Source organism: Pleurodeles waltl, chromosome 10 (assembly GCF_031143425.1).
Source record: "Pleurodeles waltl isolate 20211129_DDA chromosome 10, aPleWal1.hap1.20221129, whole genome shotgun sequence".
NCBI lineage: Eukaryota > Metazoa > Chordata > Amphibia > Caudata > Salamandridae > Pleurodeles > Pleurodeles waltl.
In genome coordinates this window covers 308,799,783-308,822,737 of record NC_090449.1, presented here as the reverse complement: position 1 = coordinate 308,822,737, position 22,955 = coordinate 308,799,783, and the positions used below count along the sequence as shown (strand labels likewise).

The 22,955-nt window shown below is 42.8% G+C and overlaps 1 protein-coding gene across 1 annotated transcript in view; it reads right to left on the bottom strand.

The window, feature by feature from the left end:
* The window catches only part of LOC138261495 (glucagon receptor-like), a 562,622-nt gene that overhangs the window by 197,074 nt on the left and 342,593 nt on the right, over positions 1-22,955 (bottom strand). Inside the window, exons 3-5 of the mRNA XM_069210480.1 lie at positions 20,290-21,165; positions 15,304-15,400; positions 14,511-14,618 (exon numbers count right to left, since the gene is read on the bottom strand). Of these exons, the coding sequence (XP_069066581.1) occupies positions 14,511-14,618; positions 15,304-15,400; positions 20,290-20,367 (283 nt within the window). The 5' untranslated portion in view covers positions 20,368-21,165. The remainder of the gene's footprint in view (positions 1-14,510; positions 14,619-15,303; positions 15,401-20,289; positions 21,166-22,955) is intronic.

Here is a 22,955-nt window from a genome sequence, read left to right as displayed (position 1 = left end):
AGCCGCAGTTGGCACCCACCTAGATGACACCCCGCACCATCTCAACAGAAACCAAGCTGCTTGCCGTACTTCACAATCTGGCAAGTGGCTCTTTTCAAACAACTGGTGCCCAGGTTGCCGGAATATCACAGCCATCATTCTCTGCCTTTTTGCCCGAAGTACTGGATGCCATCATTGGACTCACACCCGCCACATCTGCTTCCCTAACATACTGCAGAAGCAGCAGGAAACAAAACAGGGGTTCTACCTCATTAGTGGCTTCCCACATGTCCTTGGTGCAATCGACTGCACACATGTACGCCTTGTGCCACCTGCTGCAACTGAACACCTCTACCGCAACAGGAAGCACACACATTCCATCAATGTGCAGGCCATTGTCGGTCACCAAGGATTGATCACCAACATTGTGGCAAAATATCCTGGGAGTGTCCATGACTCATTCATCTTTCGTCACAGCACCATTAATGAACACTTCCAGGATGGACGGTATGGCAATGGACTACTTGTTAGTAAGTACAAAATCCTATTTATATACACACTGCACAGCAACCCTTTAGGACACACAACACATACACCACAACAGCAACATGTCTACAGGAACACACTGAGGTTGTGACACCGCTAGCCATGTTTCTTAGGACACCATTGAACCTGTCACACATCTGAAATTACTGTACAGCCTAATGTTAAGACGTCAATGATCACAACATTTGGAGTGTGTTGCCTAAATGTCAGCTTGCAAATTGTAAGCATCTCAATAATGTTTACATTAATCCATTGCATAAGTCTAAAGGTATGGGATGTCCAGGGTACATTGATATGAACGTGTGTTACCACCACTGTCAATTTTAACCTGTGTATGGAACTATCATCTCACCCCCAGTGAAGACACAGGGACACATGTATCACAATTCACAATGATAGGGAGGGCACACTGTATTGAAAATCCCCAAAAATATTGCTGACAACTGGTTAGCAGCCAAACACTCGTTCAGCCAAGGAAACAACACAATGTAGATGGTACATCCTACTAGCCTAGGATGCGACATAATAACACAAAAGAGTCACAGACAACACAAGACAACTACTGCCATGAAAGGTGATTTCAATGGGGCTAGCTACATCAACATGATCCCATTCATTTTCTCTTGCAGCTGATCAGGGGTATGGCATCCATCCATGGATAATGACACCTACTGGCAACCCAAGTACTGCAGCAGAGCGTGCCCACAATGACGCACATAGGAGGATACGCCCCATAGTCGAGAGGACCTTCGGCATCCTCAAGTCGAGGTTCCGGTGCCTCGACATCACTGGTGGTACCCTCCTATATTCCCCGGAAATGGTCTGTAATATCATCCCAACATGTGCTATTCTGCACAACATCTACATTAAAAGGAACATACCCCTCCTGGAACCCGAGCCACACATGCCTGAAGAGGAGGAAGAGGACGATGGTGGCCTGCAACATCAGGGGGAACAACAAAACACGGCCGCTGGTTTACGTAGGCGGCAACATATTGTGAACAATTTCTTTTAAATATAATCACCATCTCCACTTTATGAATTAATTAATACAGACACCTATAATAATCACCATATCACGGTTTGGCTATTCATTTTTGCACACCTTCATCTCTATCTATCAGATTAAGAGTGTTGCCTCATGGAACATTGCTGATATACCAATTAGGACACTGAAAATCCCAGAGCAAATCTGATGCGTACGATACAACGGTCACATACACACACACAGTAAATGACATATATCCTGTACATTTCACCTTTGAAGGGGAAAAGCAGAGGACCACTCCTATTTGACACATACATGTTGGAAACATGGTTCATCGCAGCATATGGCTCACAACTAAGACACTATCACTCAATAAGGGGAAAACAAGCCTCATACATGAGGCAGTTGATGTGCTTTTGCATCAGTAACAGGAATGTATGATCAGACCCTTGACAGCAGTAAGTCCAACTGCATCCAATCTTGCAAGGACTATCTGTGACTAGAGTTCCATATAAGCAGAACATAGACAGCACAAGTGCCATACATACGAGCAGCATTGCGCACATGACATTCCATGTACATGTCAGCCCATTTCCTAACTCCTGACACACCCATGCACCTGGTCACAACCCACCTGTCTCAAGAGGTCCCTGGAATAGTAAGATGTGTACCCTGATGTTCCCTCCTCTACACACACAGCTTGTCAATAGCAATCCAGTGTGCTACACTCTTTCCTATGGTATACCATTGCCATAGAACATCTGACTGCATTGACGTCAGGTCAATTAATACACTGGCTTGTAGTTTCCAAGCCCTGTTAGCACCTGTACATTGCTTCCCGTATGAAAATGCCTGTTGGCCGTTAGAATGCAAATCTCACCTACAGGACTTGTAAGAAACTGATGCAGCCCACACCTGTGATCACCTCCATGCACACCACCCATTTCAACAAGCACTGCCCCTGCTGATGCCTGGAACAGCATAGGAGTTGCCATTTTGTCAAATATACCGTTAAGCATTGCTGCTAATTAAGCTGTGTAACACAGCCCTTGGGTTCATTTGTCACCTTCAAAAACACAGGAAGCACACAGTTTTACATGTCAACTGTCAAGTTCGTCCTCCAAACAGCCGTAATCAGGCCACTGATTATGTAACTTGTTTAATTGCTGGATTCTGATTCACCCTGCATCCTGTCAGCCAGACTGGCATCTGTCTGTGCATCACCCTAAAGTTTCCCTGTGGCTACATATGTACCACACTTGCGTTAGCAGATCTCTCATTCCTCAGAGGGTATTTGGGCATGTGCTTCATCAATGCATACCCAAATACATTGTTTAGCATCATCTGCCTTTTAATTGTACCATATGAGTTAAATCCCCTGTGAATACCAAAATTCATGGCCCATCCCTTTTCTGGGTCTCATTTATGCATGAATGACAAAGTGTGACAGTGTCCCAGGGCTGTATGCAGGGATTGGGTACGGGCCTTCAGCAGAACCACCAACCTCTGATAATGTCCATGAAAAATCCACACATGTCAGGACCCTGACAGTTCAAACAGAGATTTACATTGCTCACAACATTTTGATGGGCCGTGTGTGGTAAATAGCTGCGAGAATAATCAGCACAGAGGCTATGATGTTCCCACATGCAGTGGGAATTGCAGAGGCTAACCTGTGTACAAATGTTGTAATGACACCTGCCAGAACATGACACCTGAGACATTATTTCACTCAGCACACCAAGGTTGCCCTGTTGACAGTCTCATTACACGTCTTCAGTGACAGGGTGGGACCATCCCTAAGTAGGTTCTCATGTCCACATCCACTTCACTCACATTGATCAACAAAGGATACTCAGTAGATACAGGAATAGCTGCCACTGACTCATGATGAGACCTGGATCTAACTGTGACAAATTACACCCCTAAAAATATACAGGCTCAACATTGGACCACACACATGAACAAGACACCTCTGTGCAATTGATCACCGGAAATATGTGGACACGTACTGCCTCGTCTGTTGGTCCACCACAGCCACTGGAGAGTTGTGGCTCAGTTATATGACCTCAACTGTGGCGTCATCATACATTTGTGGTTCACCTTTGGCTGTCTGGGCCAACTACATGGTACCCTCTTCCTCAATACATGTGTCTGACTCACTGTGGGATTCACGAACAAGTGCCTAGGAAGCTGTTACCAAAAATCTAGGACATAGGATGGTGGAAATGTGGACCATTGACATGAACAAGCGTCTCCCATCTATCTGGTGCATGCTTTGTCATCTGTGGTGTCTACGTTACCCAAAATCTTGGAAGTGCACATAACGGATGTTGCTAAATGTATGACTAACACATGTCCTCTATCAGTTCCACAATGACTTGCATCTAAGGTTTGGACACATTGACTTCACATTCATACAAGCATATGTTCAATAATGCATCATGTGATGCACACACACACACTTGGTCAACAAATACATTAGTTGCCACTGCACACACATTGAGCCATAGGCATTGAGGTACTGTACATATGTGTGTCACATTGCTATCCTCGCCTGATGCCAAACATGCCCAAATTGTGCATTAGATATATGTAGGCCACACATTTGGCCATCTAGTGCGTCAGCCAACCGTCAAAATCGTGTTAAGGAAGTAGCGGGTCATGGTCCTCTGCAGTATGATGTCTCACATGTGAACATACACCATCAACACCATAGTGGGTGCCATCAGCCCTTCTCTGATGTGTCCCAAATGTAACATAACAAAAAAACAGAAAAAATGCCCAAAACCAGTTCATGCACTGAAATTTTGACGTTGCTAGCGTTATGCGTCATTTTTTTCCACAAATACTGTTTGTGCGTCATATTTTTTGACGCACTGGAGTGAAAATTAGGCCGCATCCAAATACTTGTACAGACTATTTACTATTATTTGGATGCAGGCTAATTTTCACTCCTGTGCGTTGAAAAATATGACGCACAAACTGTATGAGTGAAAAAATATGACGCATAACGTGAAAAACTGCAGCCATTTTATGCAGGAAGTGATGTAATAGGATATCTTGTTTACAGATCAAGTACAGTGGGTGTACTTTCACTTTCCAGTCTGTGAATCTTCTAGACTGTGTGGCTGTTTACTGAGTGGTGTCCAGTGATTTTGTGCTTTTGTGTCCTGTGTGCTGTCTCAATTGTCATTTTGTGAACTAAATATTGTTGGTGTATAGTGTCCTACTGTGTTTTGTTTACATTTGTCCAGTATTCTAGTGTTTTTGTTGTTTGTGGGAGTCTGTTGTGGGTAGTTCTAGTTTGGGGCTAGTTTGGCTCTTTTAGTGGTTAAGTTTACTTTTCATCTGTTTTTGTACCCCTACTTTCCTCCTTTTCCCCTTTCTATTTCTTTAACCCCTATTACCCTTCTCATTTGCAAGATGTCTGGTAAGCCACGTCTTGGCAGGATGGGTGAAGAGGAGTTGGGGGGCTTCATATGGCTTGTGTGCCATTTCTTACCACTGATGATCGAGGCAGCGGGCAGGGTGATACAGGGGTATTACACTGAGGCGTGCAGAATCCAGTGGGTAAAGGTGCTGCATCACCTGCAGCGAGTGTATGCCAGCCAGAGGAGTGACCACCAGCTGAAGCACCGGTGGGCTGACCTCATCACCAGGGAGCAAGATCTCTTGGACCACCTGGGAATCGTGATTGGTGGCCCTGTTGGTGAGTACTAATCATGTAAATGTGTCTGATTAAATGCTCTGTACTGACATCAGATGATTTGTACAATATCTGCCAGCTAACTTGCTGACTGTGTAATGCTGTGGAAACATCCAGGGTACTTGATGCACTATGGGAAGGATCACAATTGCTAGCTGTCAGGAAGCACGTGCTCTGAAAACTTACAGGATACTTTTCCATTAAGCAAATTGGTGCTGCCTTTGTGTCAGACAACCAAACAAAATAGGAGCCATTCATGTCTATGTAGGCCACATTTGCCTGAGAAGTAAAGATGTACTAAAATATTGGCTAACTTTGTTGACACAATAGCTAGACTGACTTTAGAAACACTACATGATGCAGAAGATGAGTGCTGGCTTCATGTCAATTGATGATAGCAAAGTGGCCTAGACATATGTCTCATGTGAGTCTGGTGAGTGTGAAAGGAAAGCGTTCACGGAGGTTCTATGAATGTTAGGGATTATTGTGATCCTTCATCTTTTTGGATACATGTCAGATTAAGATTTGTAAACATTGTAAAAAGGTGTAAGGTGCCCTCAGCTAACATCTTAGACTGGTATTTGGAGTTAGTTGTGCCGCATTCCAATTAGGGATGGCAGTCCAAAGGTATGCACATGGCTTCACATCTCCATGGTTGGTGCACATCACCATTGCAGGGCCACATCAAATGAAGAAACTGTAATAACAGGAAGGCTTACAAAAGTCCCTGCCCCTCTGTACATTGTACCTATGTGTATGAAATGTGTCATGGCCACATAGGCTTTTTGACTGGTAATGCAGTCCTCAAGTAACCAGGCTTTGGATGTCTCTCTTGGATGCACATGATGAGACGATTACACTCCATTATTTTTTCTGATCACTATTGACTGGGCATGTTTGCCACCACATGATAGTTAGCGCCAATGCATGTGTGCAGATATGTGTGTAACTGTCACAGGAGACCCATGCTATGTACATGTTGGCCGTGATATATCAGATGCAGTATCATCACGTCTGAATGGCTGTCATATCGTTATTCAGCTTACACATTGTATATGTCTTTGAAATTGTTGGTCAGTGCACAGATTTTGAGCACATTTCTTCCTTCCATGCCTTACAGGTGGACCAGCACCCTACACTGTGGGAGAGGTGGCTACATTTGAGGACCCCGACCACTCCAGTAAGTGTTGATATGTCTGTTATGTGTTGTGTTTGCTGGTGATGTGTGATGGACTCGTGAGTGTCGGACGCATGGCAAGGTGTGATGCGCTGGCCAATCATTTGTCTTGTTCCATGAATTTCTCAAAAGTTTTGAGTTGGCCAATGCTTATCCTATTGTAGGTCATTCCTGTAGGCCCCACAATGAGTACTGGGGTGAGTCATGTGGATGACACTTGTGTCAACAAGAGTCGCACTGGAAGCGTGTGAAGTCCATAAAGCGGACCCTCCGGAGGGCCAAGCTCTAGACTTTGTTGACAATGGACATGATTCCCTCCCCTCCCTCCTTTTTCCTTGTTCTTATAGTTAGTGGGCTTAGGGGGCTTAGTGTTAGGTTAGTTTAGTCTGTTAGTTTAGTTAGTGTTAGTCGGTGGGGGTCCTGATTTTTCTATGTTTACTGATTAAGTGTGTGGGTGGGTGGGTGCAGGGCTATGTTGGGGTTCTTGTATTTTTAATAAAAATTTTAAAAAAAGAATAAAATACATACCATATTTTTTTAGGATACTATAGTATGTGTTTAGGTTAGTATGTGTTGTCCTCCATTAGTCCCGTCTCATAAGGGGGGTGGGGGTTGATGTTTAGGACGTTTCGTTATATGTGATAAGTATGTTTAGCTTTGGTTAGTTAGGGACAGTTGTGGGTAATGAGTAGTCAGGGTAGATTAGGGTAGGTAAGACTTTTCCCTCAGTTTCCTCTTCTGTGATTACCATCTAATAAATATATAGTTAACCCTTTACAGTATGTGTTAAATGCTACTTGATCATGGCCTTGGCATTAGTGTACATGAATTTTGTTCTATTACATTTGAGTCCTATGCTACAAACAAATCCAAACTGAGCTGTAAGATTGGCAGCTACCCCAGAGCTACCTTGCAAAGATTCCACCATTCGTTGCAACCACCAATCACAGTTAATATGGATCCCAACGTGTTTTTGTCGATAAGTATGTTTTCTACGTCACAAACAGTGATTCCAGACTTGGTACTGGGGGAACAGTTTTAGGTCTGACTGCAGTGTGAAGTTCAAGGACACCCTTATAAGATGAGTTCTCGTAAGCACTCTTGTATTCTTGTCTTCATGACTCACATAGATAATTTGTGACACTGTTCAGCATGATTACCTATTTGGATGTAAACTCAAGCAGCTTAATTTATGCAGTTTTTGTAGTGTTTGCTTAGATTTGTGTGCACTGTTATATGTGTTAGTATTGCATGGTGACAACATTTTGCTGCCACTATTTGATGACTTAGATATCCCTTGAGGAAGCATTATTCTGTCCAACACAGCATGATGGTGTATGGTTTCTCACTTCATCAGATATTACCCTCAGGATGGGCAGAGTATGATGCAATCATGGCCACTGTGCAGATTTATCTGACTACATAATATCAGGACAGTTGTATTGACAAGCTACGTGATTTGACAGTAGGCCCATTTCAGTTATCTACTGCACAGTTGATATGTCACATTACCCAGAGACATATTTGTTGTGTAAGTGATATTTATTGAAAAGTGCTGTAGTGCTATATGTACATTGTCCATGATTATGAGTCCATTATAGTGACATCTTACATTGTGATTCTACACAAGGGGTTAAGGAAATGCTTTTGACATGCTGGGGTGATGTTTCCGACAGTGCAGAGGGACAGGATTTGCCAATGAGTAAGAGAGAGACAATCACTGGGCAGGCTGACAAGATATACAGTGGTTAGCAGAACAGTCATTGAGTAGAGTTGTTGTAAGACTGGCATGTTACAAAACGCAGGACCTTGGTAATAGTTGGCCATGTGGCAGGGACTAGTGCTTCCGGGTACTTTTCCGTTTGAATGTGATCTGTTCCATGTCTTCTTCTTCTGATGTGTGTGTTGCCTTCTCTGTCCTTGTTGGTGGTGGTTGTGAAGGGGCAACAGACACCTCAGTGTTAGAAGACGTGGAGTCAGACATCCCGGTCGCTGCTACCTGTGAAGGTCTTAAGGGAAGTACTGCTGCAAGGAGGATCTGCTGATTCTTAAGAATAGCAGTCACTTCACGATGGTAGGCAGCCAGGTCGGCCCTGAGGGATTCAATGTTGCATTCGTGAACGCGTTGACAGGATTGCTGTTGTAGGTGTTGGGTCAACTGTATTACATATCCTATGCATAGCATTGTTATGGCACGATATGGATGTTGGCATTGGTAATCTGTACAGCTGATGTTGGGAATGTGTGGTACATTGGATTGTCCTGATAATCGTAGCAGTGTCCTATTTCCTCCTCTGACTGTGCAGGTGTATTTCAGTGACCAGTTACATGTGTCCTCCCCCTCAATGCTGTTGTCTGAGCAGTATGACATTTGGGATGTTACGTTGTGACCCAGGCACAGGATGGACCCTGACATATACAGCATGGGTATGTCCTTAGTGCTGTGTAGCTCCTATTGTTGTTGACATTGGCTGATGTTTGCGACAACTATGGGCATTGACATTTGACAGTACTGGGGCCTTTGTCTTTTTTCAGGGGATTACTGGAGCTGTCATCCTCAACCCTCTAATTTAGGTGTGTATGATCCATGGGGAAGTTACTGCCATTGGCTACTTGAGCTGCACACAGAGCGGAGGTGGTAGTGGCAACTGTTGTCGCAGTTACATTCCAGTTGTCGGTATGGCTAGAGGTTGTTAATAGGGCCCTAGTTAATGTAGGGGGTATGGTGGCTGACGTGTGCCGGGATGTCAGTTTGACGTTGTGCCCTTCCCTCGTGGCGTGGCTTTCCCTTTGCTCCATCGTTGGCATGGCAGCATGCCCCCATGGGCCTGTTGTTGGTGTAGTGTAATGGTGTCCCCCTTTATCCATGCCACTCCATGTATATGATGACTTGCATGCATTTTGTGGTCAGTATCCCCCCCCCCCCAGTTGTAGTTGACATTAGTGCATTTTAATTCCCCATGCGACTTACCCTGCATGTGCGTTGTCTCCTGGTAGTCTGCGCTGTCCTGTCCTTGAATCCCTGTGACGATCTCCTCAGGGATGATGGCTGCGACCATCTCCTCCATGTGGTCCAGGGCCTCTTGGTGTGCTGGACTCCCACCTCCAGTCTGCAGTGCTGCCTTCCTGTTCCTGGCCATCTTTTCCTTGGTCCTGCGCTTGCAGTCATGCCAGCGTTTCTTGCACTCGATGACTGTTCTGCGTACTTCTGCCACACTGTTGATCTTGTCGACAATTTGTTGCCATATACTTGGTGCTGGTGTTCCGTCACCTCTTTAACCAGAATTTCCTGTTCCTCTGCACTGAAGCGACACCTTCTTTTCTTTTTAAAAGTGTCCTTGTTCTTGTGTGGGTCCTCCTGGTTGGTTCCTGGTCTGTTGTCATCTTCCTGAGGTCTGTAGAGGCATCTGGGATCCATTTTGGCACTCCTCTGCTGAAATGGCAGTGTTCGCGGGGATTTTTGTCGCTATTGCGTCAGAAAACGCTGCATATCCGGTTTGCAGGGTCGTAAATCGACCCACAGTCATTTCCGCTGCGTTAACGTCGTTTTGCTTTACGACTTGACGCTGCGGTGTGCATAAAAAAAATGACTCACACCTGTGGTTTACGCCGCCGTGTGTCAAAGTATAAATTTGACGCCCGCACGGCGCACCAAAATGGCGTTAACCGGCTGTATTATTTTTTCCGCAAAACTGCGCCGGCACTGTTTTGCGTCAAAAAGTATAAATATGGCCCTGAATGCGCTGGCTAGAGACAGAAGAATGCTTCTTTATAATCTATCTCCTGGTGAATGGTGAGCGCATCAATTAAAATATGGGTGAGGACATAAATATAATGGATAGCAGTTGTTAAAGAGTTGGGCTCACGCTTCAACGGTAAACGTGGTAGCTTACAGTTTAGCACGCTTAAACCAATGTCAATATGAGGATCTCAAAACACTGCAAACACCATTAATTATTATCGCAACAGCAGCCTGTATAAACACATTTTTACGAATATGAGTGAGACGCAAGTAATCTCCGAACTCGATGCTCAACATACAAATAAAACCAGGTAGCTTACAGGGTGTTTCATGGGGCTTGAACATCCTTGGTCGCCATCAGGATGTAGCATGCAGGTTATATACAAAACGTCTTGAAACGTTGTGTTCTTTAGAAATTGAAAAATTTAATCCAGAAAAAAAACACAACTATTTCCCTGCACAGCGCTCACAACGTGCCAGCACTGTGCTCACATTCCAGAAAGCTCAATGTGACATCATCTAGTTCCAACATCATACAATTTCACAATAAGTATGCAACAATCCCCATACTACACTGACATTCATTAACTAAGAGCGGAGGTTATTACCAGCAATGAGAGGTCCGATTGGTAGGATTATACACTTATAACTTGTGGCCTGAATTGCACCAGTGATTCTTTGATCGCATTTTTAATATTACCAAATGGGAACGGAGTTCCAATATTGCTCATTGACATCTATTTTAAAGATCACAGGGCTGCTGAGATACTACCCGTGACCACAGTTGGTGCTCTGCTCACGTCAGGTAAAGAAGTGGAGACCAGACACATAACTTAGAGAAGCACACTTGGACCGCTGTTCACACAGGTTTAAAAGCAACCTTGAGGGACACATAAGACAGACCTACTCACTTCCAAAAACATGTTATCAAGCGACATTGGGGGTGGGGTCTGATGAGAGGGTGGGGCCTCAGTTCTGCTACCATGTAAACTGTTGTGGAAGGGCCTCTGACGGGGTAGAGGCAACAAGTGGGTGATTGGCATTGTGTCAATCATTGCTTTAGTCACTTCCAAACGCCTTCCCCCAACACCCTACTTAGCAAAATATTTCTGAGGCTACAGGCCATGTCTGGGGAGGGTTCAAAATCCCAAAGGCCATTAGCTGTGCAAAGTCTCCTGATGTGAGCTAGAAATCAACTTCAGAAAGTGTTTCTGGCTCACTTGTCTCCCACCCGTGTCATATTGGCTCTCCACCAGGGAACGTTAAGGCAGCCAATATTGTAGATTATGCGGTGGTACCCCGAGAATTGGCAGGTCTGATACCACGATGGTTTGCCTTGGTGATCTGGTAATAAAGCTTTGAGCAAGCTTCTTCATGTTCTGTGTCCGGCCCAGAGCTCTGACAGTGACCTTTCATGTTGTGTCCACCCTACCAAAATTCCATGTCATGGTTGATGTGTTTACTTTTCAACAGTTAAAAAAATGTTCTGAATGAGGGTAACAGCAACCATAACATGAGTTGTGTTGTTGTCAGCTTTAGAAGGTGGGACTGTGAGTCATAAAGGAGCAGGCTCAGAGCTTTTGTACAATTTAGTTACACCTATGGTTTGGTGGGATAGATATAAAGTGAAACACACCAACTGAATGGGAGGGAGCCGACAGCAAGTGATAACAAATACTTCATTACAGAATATAAACACATAACACTTGCTTGATATTTTACATGAACAGGTATGTTCAAAAATTTAGGAGCACATTTGTGGACATTGATTCACCAAAATGTCATTGATAATGGAAGTGACATCACATACCTTTTGACCTTAATAACACAGGAAGTGACATCAAATGATCCCTGACCATGATTATTTTTAGGAACGCATGTCTCATGACCCTAATATCACAACAATTGACGTCACAGGCATTCTTTAATAACTGCATAATTAGTTTAATAAAATAACAAATACAATTGTCTATTTTAGGTATCACCTACAATATGGTGCTGACTTGATCTTTGAAAGTTTGGGGAATAATACTTGCCCTGAATTGTAGTGAACGACTTAAGCGAGTAAGCCAGACTTTTTGGTAGGTTCTCACCTCAGAAAAAATGAATAGAATAGGGTGAAATAATGCATTTAAAGCACAAATTTCACATACATTTGCTAAAAATGCCAAAGGGTACTTATTAAACATTCAAATCCTTTTCATGGTACACCAAGTCAAACCTGGCGCTCCCCAGAGTTTGACCTCATTTTATTCAAATTGTGCAATTGGTGACCCATATGTCAAAATTGTACCTCTATTGTGCCAGGGCCAGCATTTTGTCATTGGGTCCTCCATATCTCAGGTGTGCCCCCTTATACCAAAAATTACATAAAATATGCCTCTACTGCAATTTTGCAATTTATGCCATCCATATATGATAGGTGACTCTTATGTCAAAAATTACCTCAATATGTTGGGGGCCAGTATTTCGCCATAGATGCCACAATCTCATATGCCAGGTTGCCACCCTTTATGCAAATCTACCAGCATTTTGTCGCTAGTGTCCACATGCCAATAATTTCCTCGAGTATGCCAGTGTTTTTTTTTCATAGGTGCTCTATATGCTATGAGTTGCCTCTAGTATGCCAGTAACAGTATTTTGCAATTAGTGCCATTCATGCCAAGAATGATCCCTACTGTGCCAGTATTTTGTCACATGTCTGGCATGCTAGTATTTGCCAGAGTATCCCTAGAGAACAATAACATCTCTATTAGACAATAATTACCTTCAGTATGCCAGGGCCTGTGACAAACTTGCAAGCATCACATAACATTCACTCATTTACGCTAATTCTCTCAATCACACTCACTCATTCACTCTTCCTCAGTCTCTTACACTCCCTTACACTAATTGTTATGCATTTTCAAGCACCCATTTCCATTCACTCCTAGTCTCATTCTCTTATTCCCACTCATTCATACTCACTGATACTCAATCTCACACAGTCTCACTCATTACCTGTCACTGATTCTTACTCACTTTCACTCCCACACGCATGCTTACACATACAGACAAACATGCTCACACATACACACGCTCACTCACATAAACACATTCTCACCGACATGCACGCAGTCAACATACATTTAAAACCAGTTTTACTTACCACAGCTGTTACCAAATGCCCCGTTGCAGCTAAGTGTGCCCCACTTTTTATTACATTAATAGTGTATTCACTATTGGTATAATGACAAATGGCCATTAAATAAAGAATTCAGAGCCTCTCCTATGTTCTTGACACTGATTTTGCCACTTCGGAGGCCAGGAGTCTTAAAGGCAGTGTCAGGGGTCACGAGTGGCAAGGTACGGAACTTGGTCATCCTAAATAATACCCATGGACACGTTATTACTTTTATTATTACATTCATAAGCAATATTTTTTTTGAACTAACAAAAAAGTAGCCCCTCATGCAGTTCAATTCAAGCACTCTAGTGGAGGCAGAAACATACATCCCATCAGCCCGCAGAATTAGGTGAGAAACGAATACCCCAGTGGGTTGGGCCAAGCTGTTATTGACAAAAACATAAGCCAATGGGTGAAAGAGAGTGGGCCAAATAAACACAGTTGCTCAGAGAAAGACGCACCACAAACTTTCCTTTTCATAGCTTCGTTGCCGAACCAAAAATATCTCTCTACTACAACCCGAACTGTTTGTTATCTTTTGTGCCTTTGTTATGTTTCTATGGGCAGTATCTCTTGTCGAGATGCTTATCCCCTAGCAAATAAAAACAAATAATTAAAACAGGGATTTTGCCATAAAAAGTGTACATTAGTGAGGGACTGCGTGCCACTGACACTGAAATGGATTTTTGCCGAGGCCAGGGCCGGCCCATCGGGTGCTGACCTGGATTGGGGGCGCTGATCTCAGGTGGGCTGTGTTTAGCAATGTATTTCGAAACTTGCGATTTAAAAGCATATGCTGAAAAATTCCTTGTTCGTCCAGTCCTAATGAACAATTACAATGTCAACATACCACTTGTAATTAAAGTTCCTGCTAGGGAGAGAGACAGGAGTTTTGTCTAGCAGCAGTTTTGACTCGCCATAGCCATAAAGTAGCGGAGAGGGCTAATATGCCTGCTGCAAAGAACAGAACTATATTTTATGTGCATAGCTGAGTTGATTAGTAAAGCTAGCCTTTACAAGTGCTTTAAAACAAATGTATGTGAAAGGGGGGCTATGGGGAGATGAGGGGCTCATTTGCCGGGCGGTAGTGAGTGAATCTGAGGCCTCATGGGGTGGGGGGGGTGCCAAAAAAGATTGTGGCACAGGGCACCACCAACGCTAAAGCCGGCCCTGGCCGAGACTCTGTACTTACTGGAAACTTACCTTTATCAAACCAGGGTAGGTAGAACGGGCAGGAGACTCCAATGGTAGCCCCAAGCATGCCATCAGGCCAGCAGGCATACATGTCAAATGTCCTATTGCAATGAGGGCCTGAAAATTAAAGCAAATAGGTGAAGGTGAGGCCATAGAGTGGAACATATAGGGAGGGGAAAAAGGAGACAGAGAGAAAGAAGGACAATAAGTTACACACACAGTTTGAGCAAATGGTGAGCAGAGTGAATGAAAAACAGATATGGAGTGACAGAAGGGAGATTACAATAAAATACGGTGGACAAAAGAGGACAAAAAAAGGGTAAAGAGAAGGAGCGAAAAAGGAAACGAGATCAGTAGAAAGAGGACACAGAGGGAGCAATACAGAGGAGAAATAAATTAAGCAAATGTCAAAGTAAAAGTTATGACGATTACAATAGACACTAAAGGAAAGATTAAGGGGTGGTAAAGAAAGAGGGAAATAGTCGAATTGTAACAAAAGGAAACATAGTTAACCAAAACATTATGAAGGCAGTTTAGTTGAATGTTACACACTCATGTATTAGTGAAGGAGTCTAGAAAGTAACCACCCTGATCCAAAGAAAGGATTGCAGCAGTGTCACACAATGAAAAAAAACATTAAATAGACTTCGGTGTTTTGTTTATCAACATGTTCTTTAATATTAATGTTAGTTTCGTCTTAACTAACATAATTTTGCCTTAAAAGTAAAAAATATATATATTTAAATATGTGAAGGGAATTAAAGAGCGGGTAAGGTCTTGCATGACTGCGCTGGTGACTCACCTGCAGGTCTTGGGGTATTTTCCATCTTTTTAAAGCATTCGTCTCGGTATCTCATCCACTCCTCAAAAGTTTTCTCCAGGATTTTCGCCCCACAAGTCTGCAAAAGCAATGGAAGCCTTAGTGGGCTGTGGCATGTTGGCCGACCAAATCAGAAGTTTGAGCAAAACGAAATGATGGCCAATTTGTATGTCAGGAGTATGAAGCCTCCTATGGAGGGAAGTAGTATGTTCCAAAATGGTTGTAGTAGAGCAGTGACACAACCCCCACCAGCCTCCTATGGCGACCACCTAACTCCTTGCCATTACGAATGCTGGGGCATATTTACAAGCAGCTTGCGTCTCAGGTGTGCTACTTTTTGTGATGCATCGGCAGAGCAGGCTGCAGACCCATATCCACAAGGCCATGCAAAGCCACTTTGCAGGGCTTTTCAAGGCCTTGTAGATATGGAGTAAGGCAAGGCAGCGTAAGTCATTGCATTGCTGTACACTGCGTCAAAGAGGCATTCCAGGGGCCTTGTGGTGGGTGTTCCCACGCAACACCCATGGAGTTTGATGCATTCGCAGATTTACAAGGATTTGAAACTCTGGAAATGCGTCAAAAGCCTATGCCTCCCCAGAGGAGGAATAACTTTATTTCTCCTCGTTTTCCCATTTCTATCTGTGCTGCATGCTAGAGCATACATGGAAGGAGGAAAATGCCTTCATTGATTGTTTTTGTGCAGGAAAGTGTCCCTTTCTGCACAAAAACAATCCAGCTGATACTGCAGACACCCATGCACCATGGTGCAAGGGTTCCTGCGTTGGTAGAAGGCAGTCAATTGTGCGCAAGCGCAACAGAAGAGGACAGGAATGCGCCGAATCTCATAGAGAAGGCACATTCCTGCCCTTTTCTTTTGACTTGCTGTGCTGCTCTGCGCCAAAACATTGTAATCATGATGTATTGGTAGGCCATAGGAAGTGATATTTTTGTAAGAGGATATTCCCGAAATCAATCTAGTGTCATAAAACTGCCACTAGCCCCAATAATTCCTATTTCACCCAACTTTTGTCACTTCTTAGACTTTGCTATTCATCTCCACCCCAAATCCACCAAATCTCGCCATGTCTAGCCTCAGGCAAACCGATAGGATTCGGAATTGACACTGTCTGGAATTATTTACCTATTTTCCATTTGTGGCTGATGTAGAATTATAGGTTTTCACGTGTATGTCCAATGTACGCACTGATGATGGCTATATAAGGGATAAAGTACCTCCGCCAACACATTTTAAGGATATTGCAAGTCATAGAGGAGTATCAGAAAGGTCGCAACGCACCAATTTACTGTCATTCCTAGAGCTATCAAAAACACATCAGCTATAACCTGCAGTCCTACAGTGCCACGCTTCTGTAAAATGAGGCGCCTTGCTCACCTTTCTACTGACGTCACTTGGGCCTTTGCATGACCTGACATCTGAATTTATTGAGCTTTTTTAGTGTTTGGAAAATTGAAGACTCAGCTGCACACTAAAAAGTGATTTATGTTTTATCCTGCTTGCTTATTTGTACAAAATCGAATGAACAAAAACTTTATTTGTAATGTGCACATTACATCAACGCGGCCTCTTGGCACCAAATCATAATTTTGCACTGCACTACCCTGCAAAATAATTGTTTACAGTTTATAAGGATCAATTAGGCGTCTTTCCAAAATTCTTCCATTGTTGCAGGGAAACCAACCCCAAAAACGTGAATCCATGTTTTTATCAGCAAAATAAAGAGAGAGTCGCCTATGTTTTGCAGAAAAAAGCTTACAAAACGAATTTTAATTTGGTTCTTCTGCAAAAACTGTAAAAAAAAAAGTATTTACTTTTTTATCTACAATTTTTAGAAAAATCATGAAGTTTTGGTAATGATGAATCGTTTTTCCCAAAATGTAAATACATTTGCAGAAACAAAATCCTACAATTTCAGCCCCGCTCCCCCTTCCCCACGTAGCTAGTCCTTAAGTAACAAGGCATTTGTAAGTGATCTCTTCAATTGTTAAGTATGGAAAATTCTCCCACAATTTGTCCTGAACTAGCGGGTCAGTTAGCTCAAGATACGTTTCACTGATACAGGCATTCCTCTTCATTGTTTGTTGGGAGAAAATAGGGCTTTGTATGTTGAAACCTATAACAATTTAAACCTAATTTTCTTAGCTCACCACTTCAGTAATTACATAGAGATTAAGGTAAATATTCTAATTGAAAATTATGTGTGCCACCAGCACGAAATAAGAGAAAAACAACCAAACCCAACCCTAGAGTGAAGGAATGTGAAAACAAAATGATGCTCTATCTGGACTGCTAAGGGACCTGAACATTAATGATCCTGCATCAAAATATCAACCACACATATTTTACCCTGCAAAATGGTGACTTGCACAATATTCTAAAGGTAAGCGTACATAGGGGATTTATATTTACTGTTCTAACCCCATAAGGACCTCTACTTTGACGAAGTTGTGCAAGTGGCTATCTTGCTGTTAATATTCCATTGTCGATATTTTGGTTGAACACCAAATCAACATGTAATGGATGACACCAAGCAAAGCAAACACGATTCCACAGTGAGGCAAGCGTAAAATACCAACAAGATTCAAAGGCCAGGTGCCCCAGCATTCATGAGGGTTATCATACCAAACGCTAGAAAACATTGTGCAGCAGCCTAGCAGCAAGGTGGGTAGTGATTGATGTAATGTTTCGGTGGTGTGCCTGACTGATCCATTACAGCTTTAAGGTAAATTGTTATCGATGCTTTCAATAATTGTGAGTGGTTGTTCCTCAGCTCAATGGTAAAGAAGTGACTTTTCCTCGAAACATAGGCAAACCTGCTGTTTTGTTTCTCAGTCGGTCCACTTTGTTTCTCCCACACCTGCAGGCTACTCTCCTTATCCTTCATTTACACTACATAATTTTGATCAGGTTTTCAAACCTTATAAATTAACAGCCCAAATATAATTGCACATTTTTCTGACTCTCTGATTGTCGTAATAGCATCACAATTTTGTACTATTTTACTACCCGTAAGTCTCCGGTGATTTTTAATTCAGGTGGAAACGTGCATTTCTATCCACCCCGGAATAGAGTAACTTTTTAGCGCAGGCAGAGATGAACCAAGACATATTTTCCCCACTGCCCTTCATCCTTTCATAGTGAGCGGAAATCATCAGATTCATCGCTGAGCTCATTATCTGGCAGCCCATCTTGTCAGGGCAACTTTAGCTCAACATATTTTCTTTGTGCACTCTCTGGATCTAGGGAAGGCAGGCTATGGTGTAAAGGAGATCCCCAATAAGGGCAGTGGGGTTCAAGGGCCTCCTCATGCGGCAGAGGGTTCTGGTGAAACTTTTTGAAAATGACATGTAAAACTTGCAGTACTGTAACAATGACAATCTTTTGGCAAAATCAATTAATTTTGGCAATCAATGGCAAAAAATCGATCCAGTGTGGCAAGTGAATACAGTGACATTAAACGAGGAGAGCAGGCAGCGCATGCAAACAATAAGCCTTGGAAAAACTGTCCCCCTGCACCATGTTTTCTGATGCCAAGGGAAGAAGAGGTAATAAAGGAAACAGTTAAGAGGGAGTTGTATTCGGGAGGAGTCACAAGGTTTGACCAGTGTTTGAAACTATAAGACATTTGAATGTAGTCAGGTTTTAAACACCTCATACAGCTTGTGCTCTATTGAGTCTTGCTGTCAGCTGGTTTTCCAATACTCGAATACTAAGAGGCATAATTGTACTTTTTGATGCAAAACTGCACTAATGCACCATAGCATGTGTCATTGGTACATACCACCCAGAACTTGTTAGCCAGACACATGCTCAAATCCCACACAGAACATATAATACATCACATCTCAGGGAACAACACTGGCTTCCAATACACAAATACTCCAAATTCAAACTCCTCACACACACATTCAAGGCACTCCACCACTCAGACCCCACCCACCTGAACAGTTGCATCTCCTTCCACCAACCATCCAGACACCTCCGCTCCACATGACTCTACTCACCAACATTCAACTCATACACAGAACCTGATCAGGAGGACAAGTGTTCACCTACATCACAACCTCTTTCTCCATATCAGAGCCTCCTTCTCGAATTCCACAAGAAGCTAAAGACCTGGCTTTTCCATTAACTAATCTACCACAGGTAGGGTTAGGCAAGTACACCTACTCAGCACCAGGATACCCTCATTGGTGATAGTGCGCTTTACACAGAACATAATGTAACATAACGTAATGTAGCGCAACAAGAATCACAGGGGGATGTACAACTAAGTACATGTAAAATCTCTAAATTCAATCTGGTCTCTGAGAGACACTACAGAGAATAATTTAGATCTAGATCACACGTACTCACTAACAATGTATGGGTTATCATGCATCAGTTAATGTCCAAGTAACCCCAATATTCATTGCAGAAATCCGGAATACAGGAGTAGCTTTTGTCTTTGAGAACCGTGTATGATTATCCATGATGAATTCTAACTACAACCTATATGGCTGTTTTGGTTTCTAAAGCCTTTTCAGTCAAGCAAGCAAACAGCAGACTCTCAGTGAAGTGTTGGGCATCTTATACATTGCAGTGGCATGGTCATCTGGGTGAAAAGGGCATTCAGATGACAAAAGTGCTTTGGTGCCATCCTAAAGGTAGAAGATGCTAAAGAAATGGTGTAAACATAAAATTGTGGAACATATTCGGAGAGTTAGCAAGTCATCTGTTTGCCTGAATGAAGCAAGGAAAATACTGCTACAAAACTGGAGAGATTGTTTGCTCCTAATGGCATTTTACCATAAATCTGACCATCTGAAATTGAGAACATGCGGCCTTCAAATCATCATATGAGGACGTGAGAGGACTTTGTTTGCAGGAGGACACACAGCAAGATGTCGGTGTGTTATTCTGATGGAAAGTCCATATTTTATGGGAAATTATACACTACATTATCTTACCTGGATGGAGAAGTAGACGCAAATCCAAGCAAACTGGAGGATCCTCAGACTGCAGAAGCCAATATGCACATTCCTCATGGTGTGTTAATGTCAGTAGGCACAAGATGGGAAGAGTGAAGTCCAAGCATGAGGGACCACAGTGAAAAGTCCAATCCACACCATGCACATTATACAAGTACATAGGACAACAACTCAAACGGGCACCTAGGCAGGAGATTTAGAACAAATCATGATTTGCCATCATCTGTGCAAGGGAACAAGGCCATGAGTTGCCAGCATCCACAATCGACAGCTAAACTAAGTTTGTATGTAAACAGAACAGAATATTAAGCCACAACATGAAGAGTGCCCAATGGGCAACAAAGTTATCAGAACTGGCCAGCATAAACAGTGTTGTAATGGCCAGGTGGCGTGGTGGATGGAGAACCAGGCAGTGATCAGGTGGTGTATTTAATTATTTGGCAAGCTATAGTTACTGTTGTCTGAGCTCAGTGAGCATTTCCAGCTGATGCCTGGATGTGACAACAAAACGTTTGCAACTTGGTTCTGGAATTGAGATCCAACCGCTGGTCAGCTGGTATCTGGGAATGAGAGCCAATCCATGTTCACCTTATGTCTTTGATGAAGAGAAAGATGCCATTGTCGTACTTCGGAGGTAAAAAGTGAAGCTTTAATCAACCAATAGTAATGGAGCGAGAGGACGTGGTTAGCTCAGGTTTACAATGAGTGGAGACTGGTGGCATCTGAAAGGGAAGTCCAAGTCATAGGCATCAGTTGAATGAGGTGAAGAGCCAGGCGATGGTTGGCTGATACCTTGGTTGGAAATCCATGCCATGATCAGCTGGTGTGCCACAAGTGCACTGATGACATATCAATCTAGAGAAAAGTCAAAGACAGGAGAAATAGTTATATTTTATTGTCAGTTTCTTAATGACCAAAAAAAATGAGAGGAGCCTCATAGTGTACAAGAACAAGAAAAAACAATTTTATAACTTGGTTGCAGAACGCGTCCTGTAATCCAGGAGATTTTGCTGTTAAGAAGAAAATTCAAGAAGAATTTTCACAGTTCTAGCTTAATAAGTGCTCTTTAATACTCGGCAGTGTGTCCTTGACTAATTTCCTTAGCAAAATATGTCTCTCCAATGTGTGAGGTGGTACAAGACAACAACAACAAATTGATTGTATCGTAAGAAAGTACTATAATTTAAAATCGCAAGTAGGAAGAAATACACCTGACAAAAGAATTAGCAAATAGGAGGTGATTATAATGTGAAAACATAGCACCAATATACCTTTAGTGATCCATTAATCAGGAAATGATTCAGCGAGGGTGCAGAGCACTCAGTGGTGATGTGTGTTTTTCTTGCTCACGAATGAGCATCCTGAAGTTGATGTGGCGGGGAACACCTTTACCCTCTGTATTAACAATCCCCAGGAGTTCTGAGTTTCTATCAGTATTCCAGCGTTATTACCACCCATCATCCCTAGAGATGGGTCAGTTGGTGAACGTGTACTCTGTTATATTTCAAAAACGTTAAGCGCCAAACATTACATCCCAACAGTTTTAACTCAACCTTCCATCCCAATACATTGATGAGCTGTTCTAGTATGGAAACAATTCTAAAACAATTGGCCCTGGCAATTTTATTGCGTGGTGCAAGAGGGACATAACCTGGGTAATAAATATGGCCCACAATAGCTACTTCCGGGGCAATCCATTACCCTTTGTGCCTTGCGAGTGTTAGGAAGCACTATACAAACATCAATATAATACAGTCTTTACATATGAACACTCAACAATCATTTTAGCAATTTGAAACGAGACATCATAAATACATTGGTCAACCACGAAATAATAATGAGCGGAGACATCATAAATACATTGGTCAACCACGAAATAATAATGAGCGCTCAGTATCCCTCCTTCCCCCCCGACATAAATACCCGAGTATTCATGTCTACTTGTCCTGAAATTAAAAAGTCAAGAATTCAAACAGCAGGCATCAAATCAGAAATGAAATATCCTGGGGAAAAACAGAATACTATGAATCATATAGTATTGACTCCCTGGCTTTCATGTGTGCGCTGTATAGGTGTGTATTTTCAGGAGACAATCTATCACTGAACAAATATAGGCCCTGATTTAGGAAACGTGGCACTGCAGCCAATGCAGTGCCACTTTTCTTGTGCCCCTTAGCGCCCAACTACCACCACCATCTGTGCACTGTATTTAATATATGGCACACCATGGCGCAGTGTTTGGGCAATAGTGTCGACATTTTTGACACTATTAATGTACTGTGTAGGATTAGTGCCAAAATGTTGGCGCTAATCCTGCACAGTACATAGGGACCCATTGAAAGCAATATGTTCCACCTTTTAACGCCTTCTTTGTGCAGATGTTAAAAGTAGACGCAAAAAATTACGCAGTGCAATCTCTTAGATTTCAATGTGCCATTTTTCCAGCCCCCCCCATGGGGGAAACACCCTCCTTGAATGCATTATACCTGGTGCAGGCATAATGTGGGGCAAGGGGTTACAAAGTGGTGCAATTTATGCATTGCGCCACTTTGTAAATACGGCACCATGAATTTTGCCTCGTTGGGCCACATTAGCATCACAAAAATGATGCTAATGTGGCACATGGAGGCGCTAGGCCCTGTTAA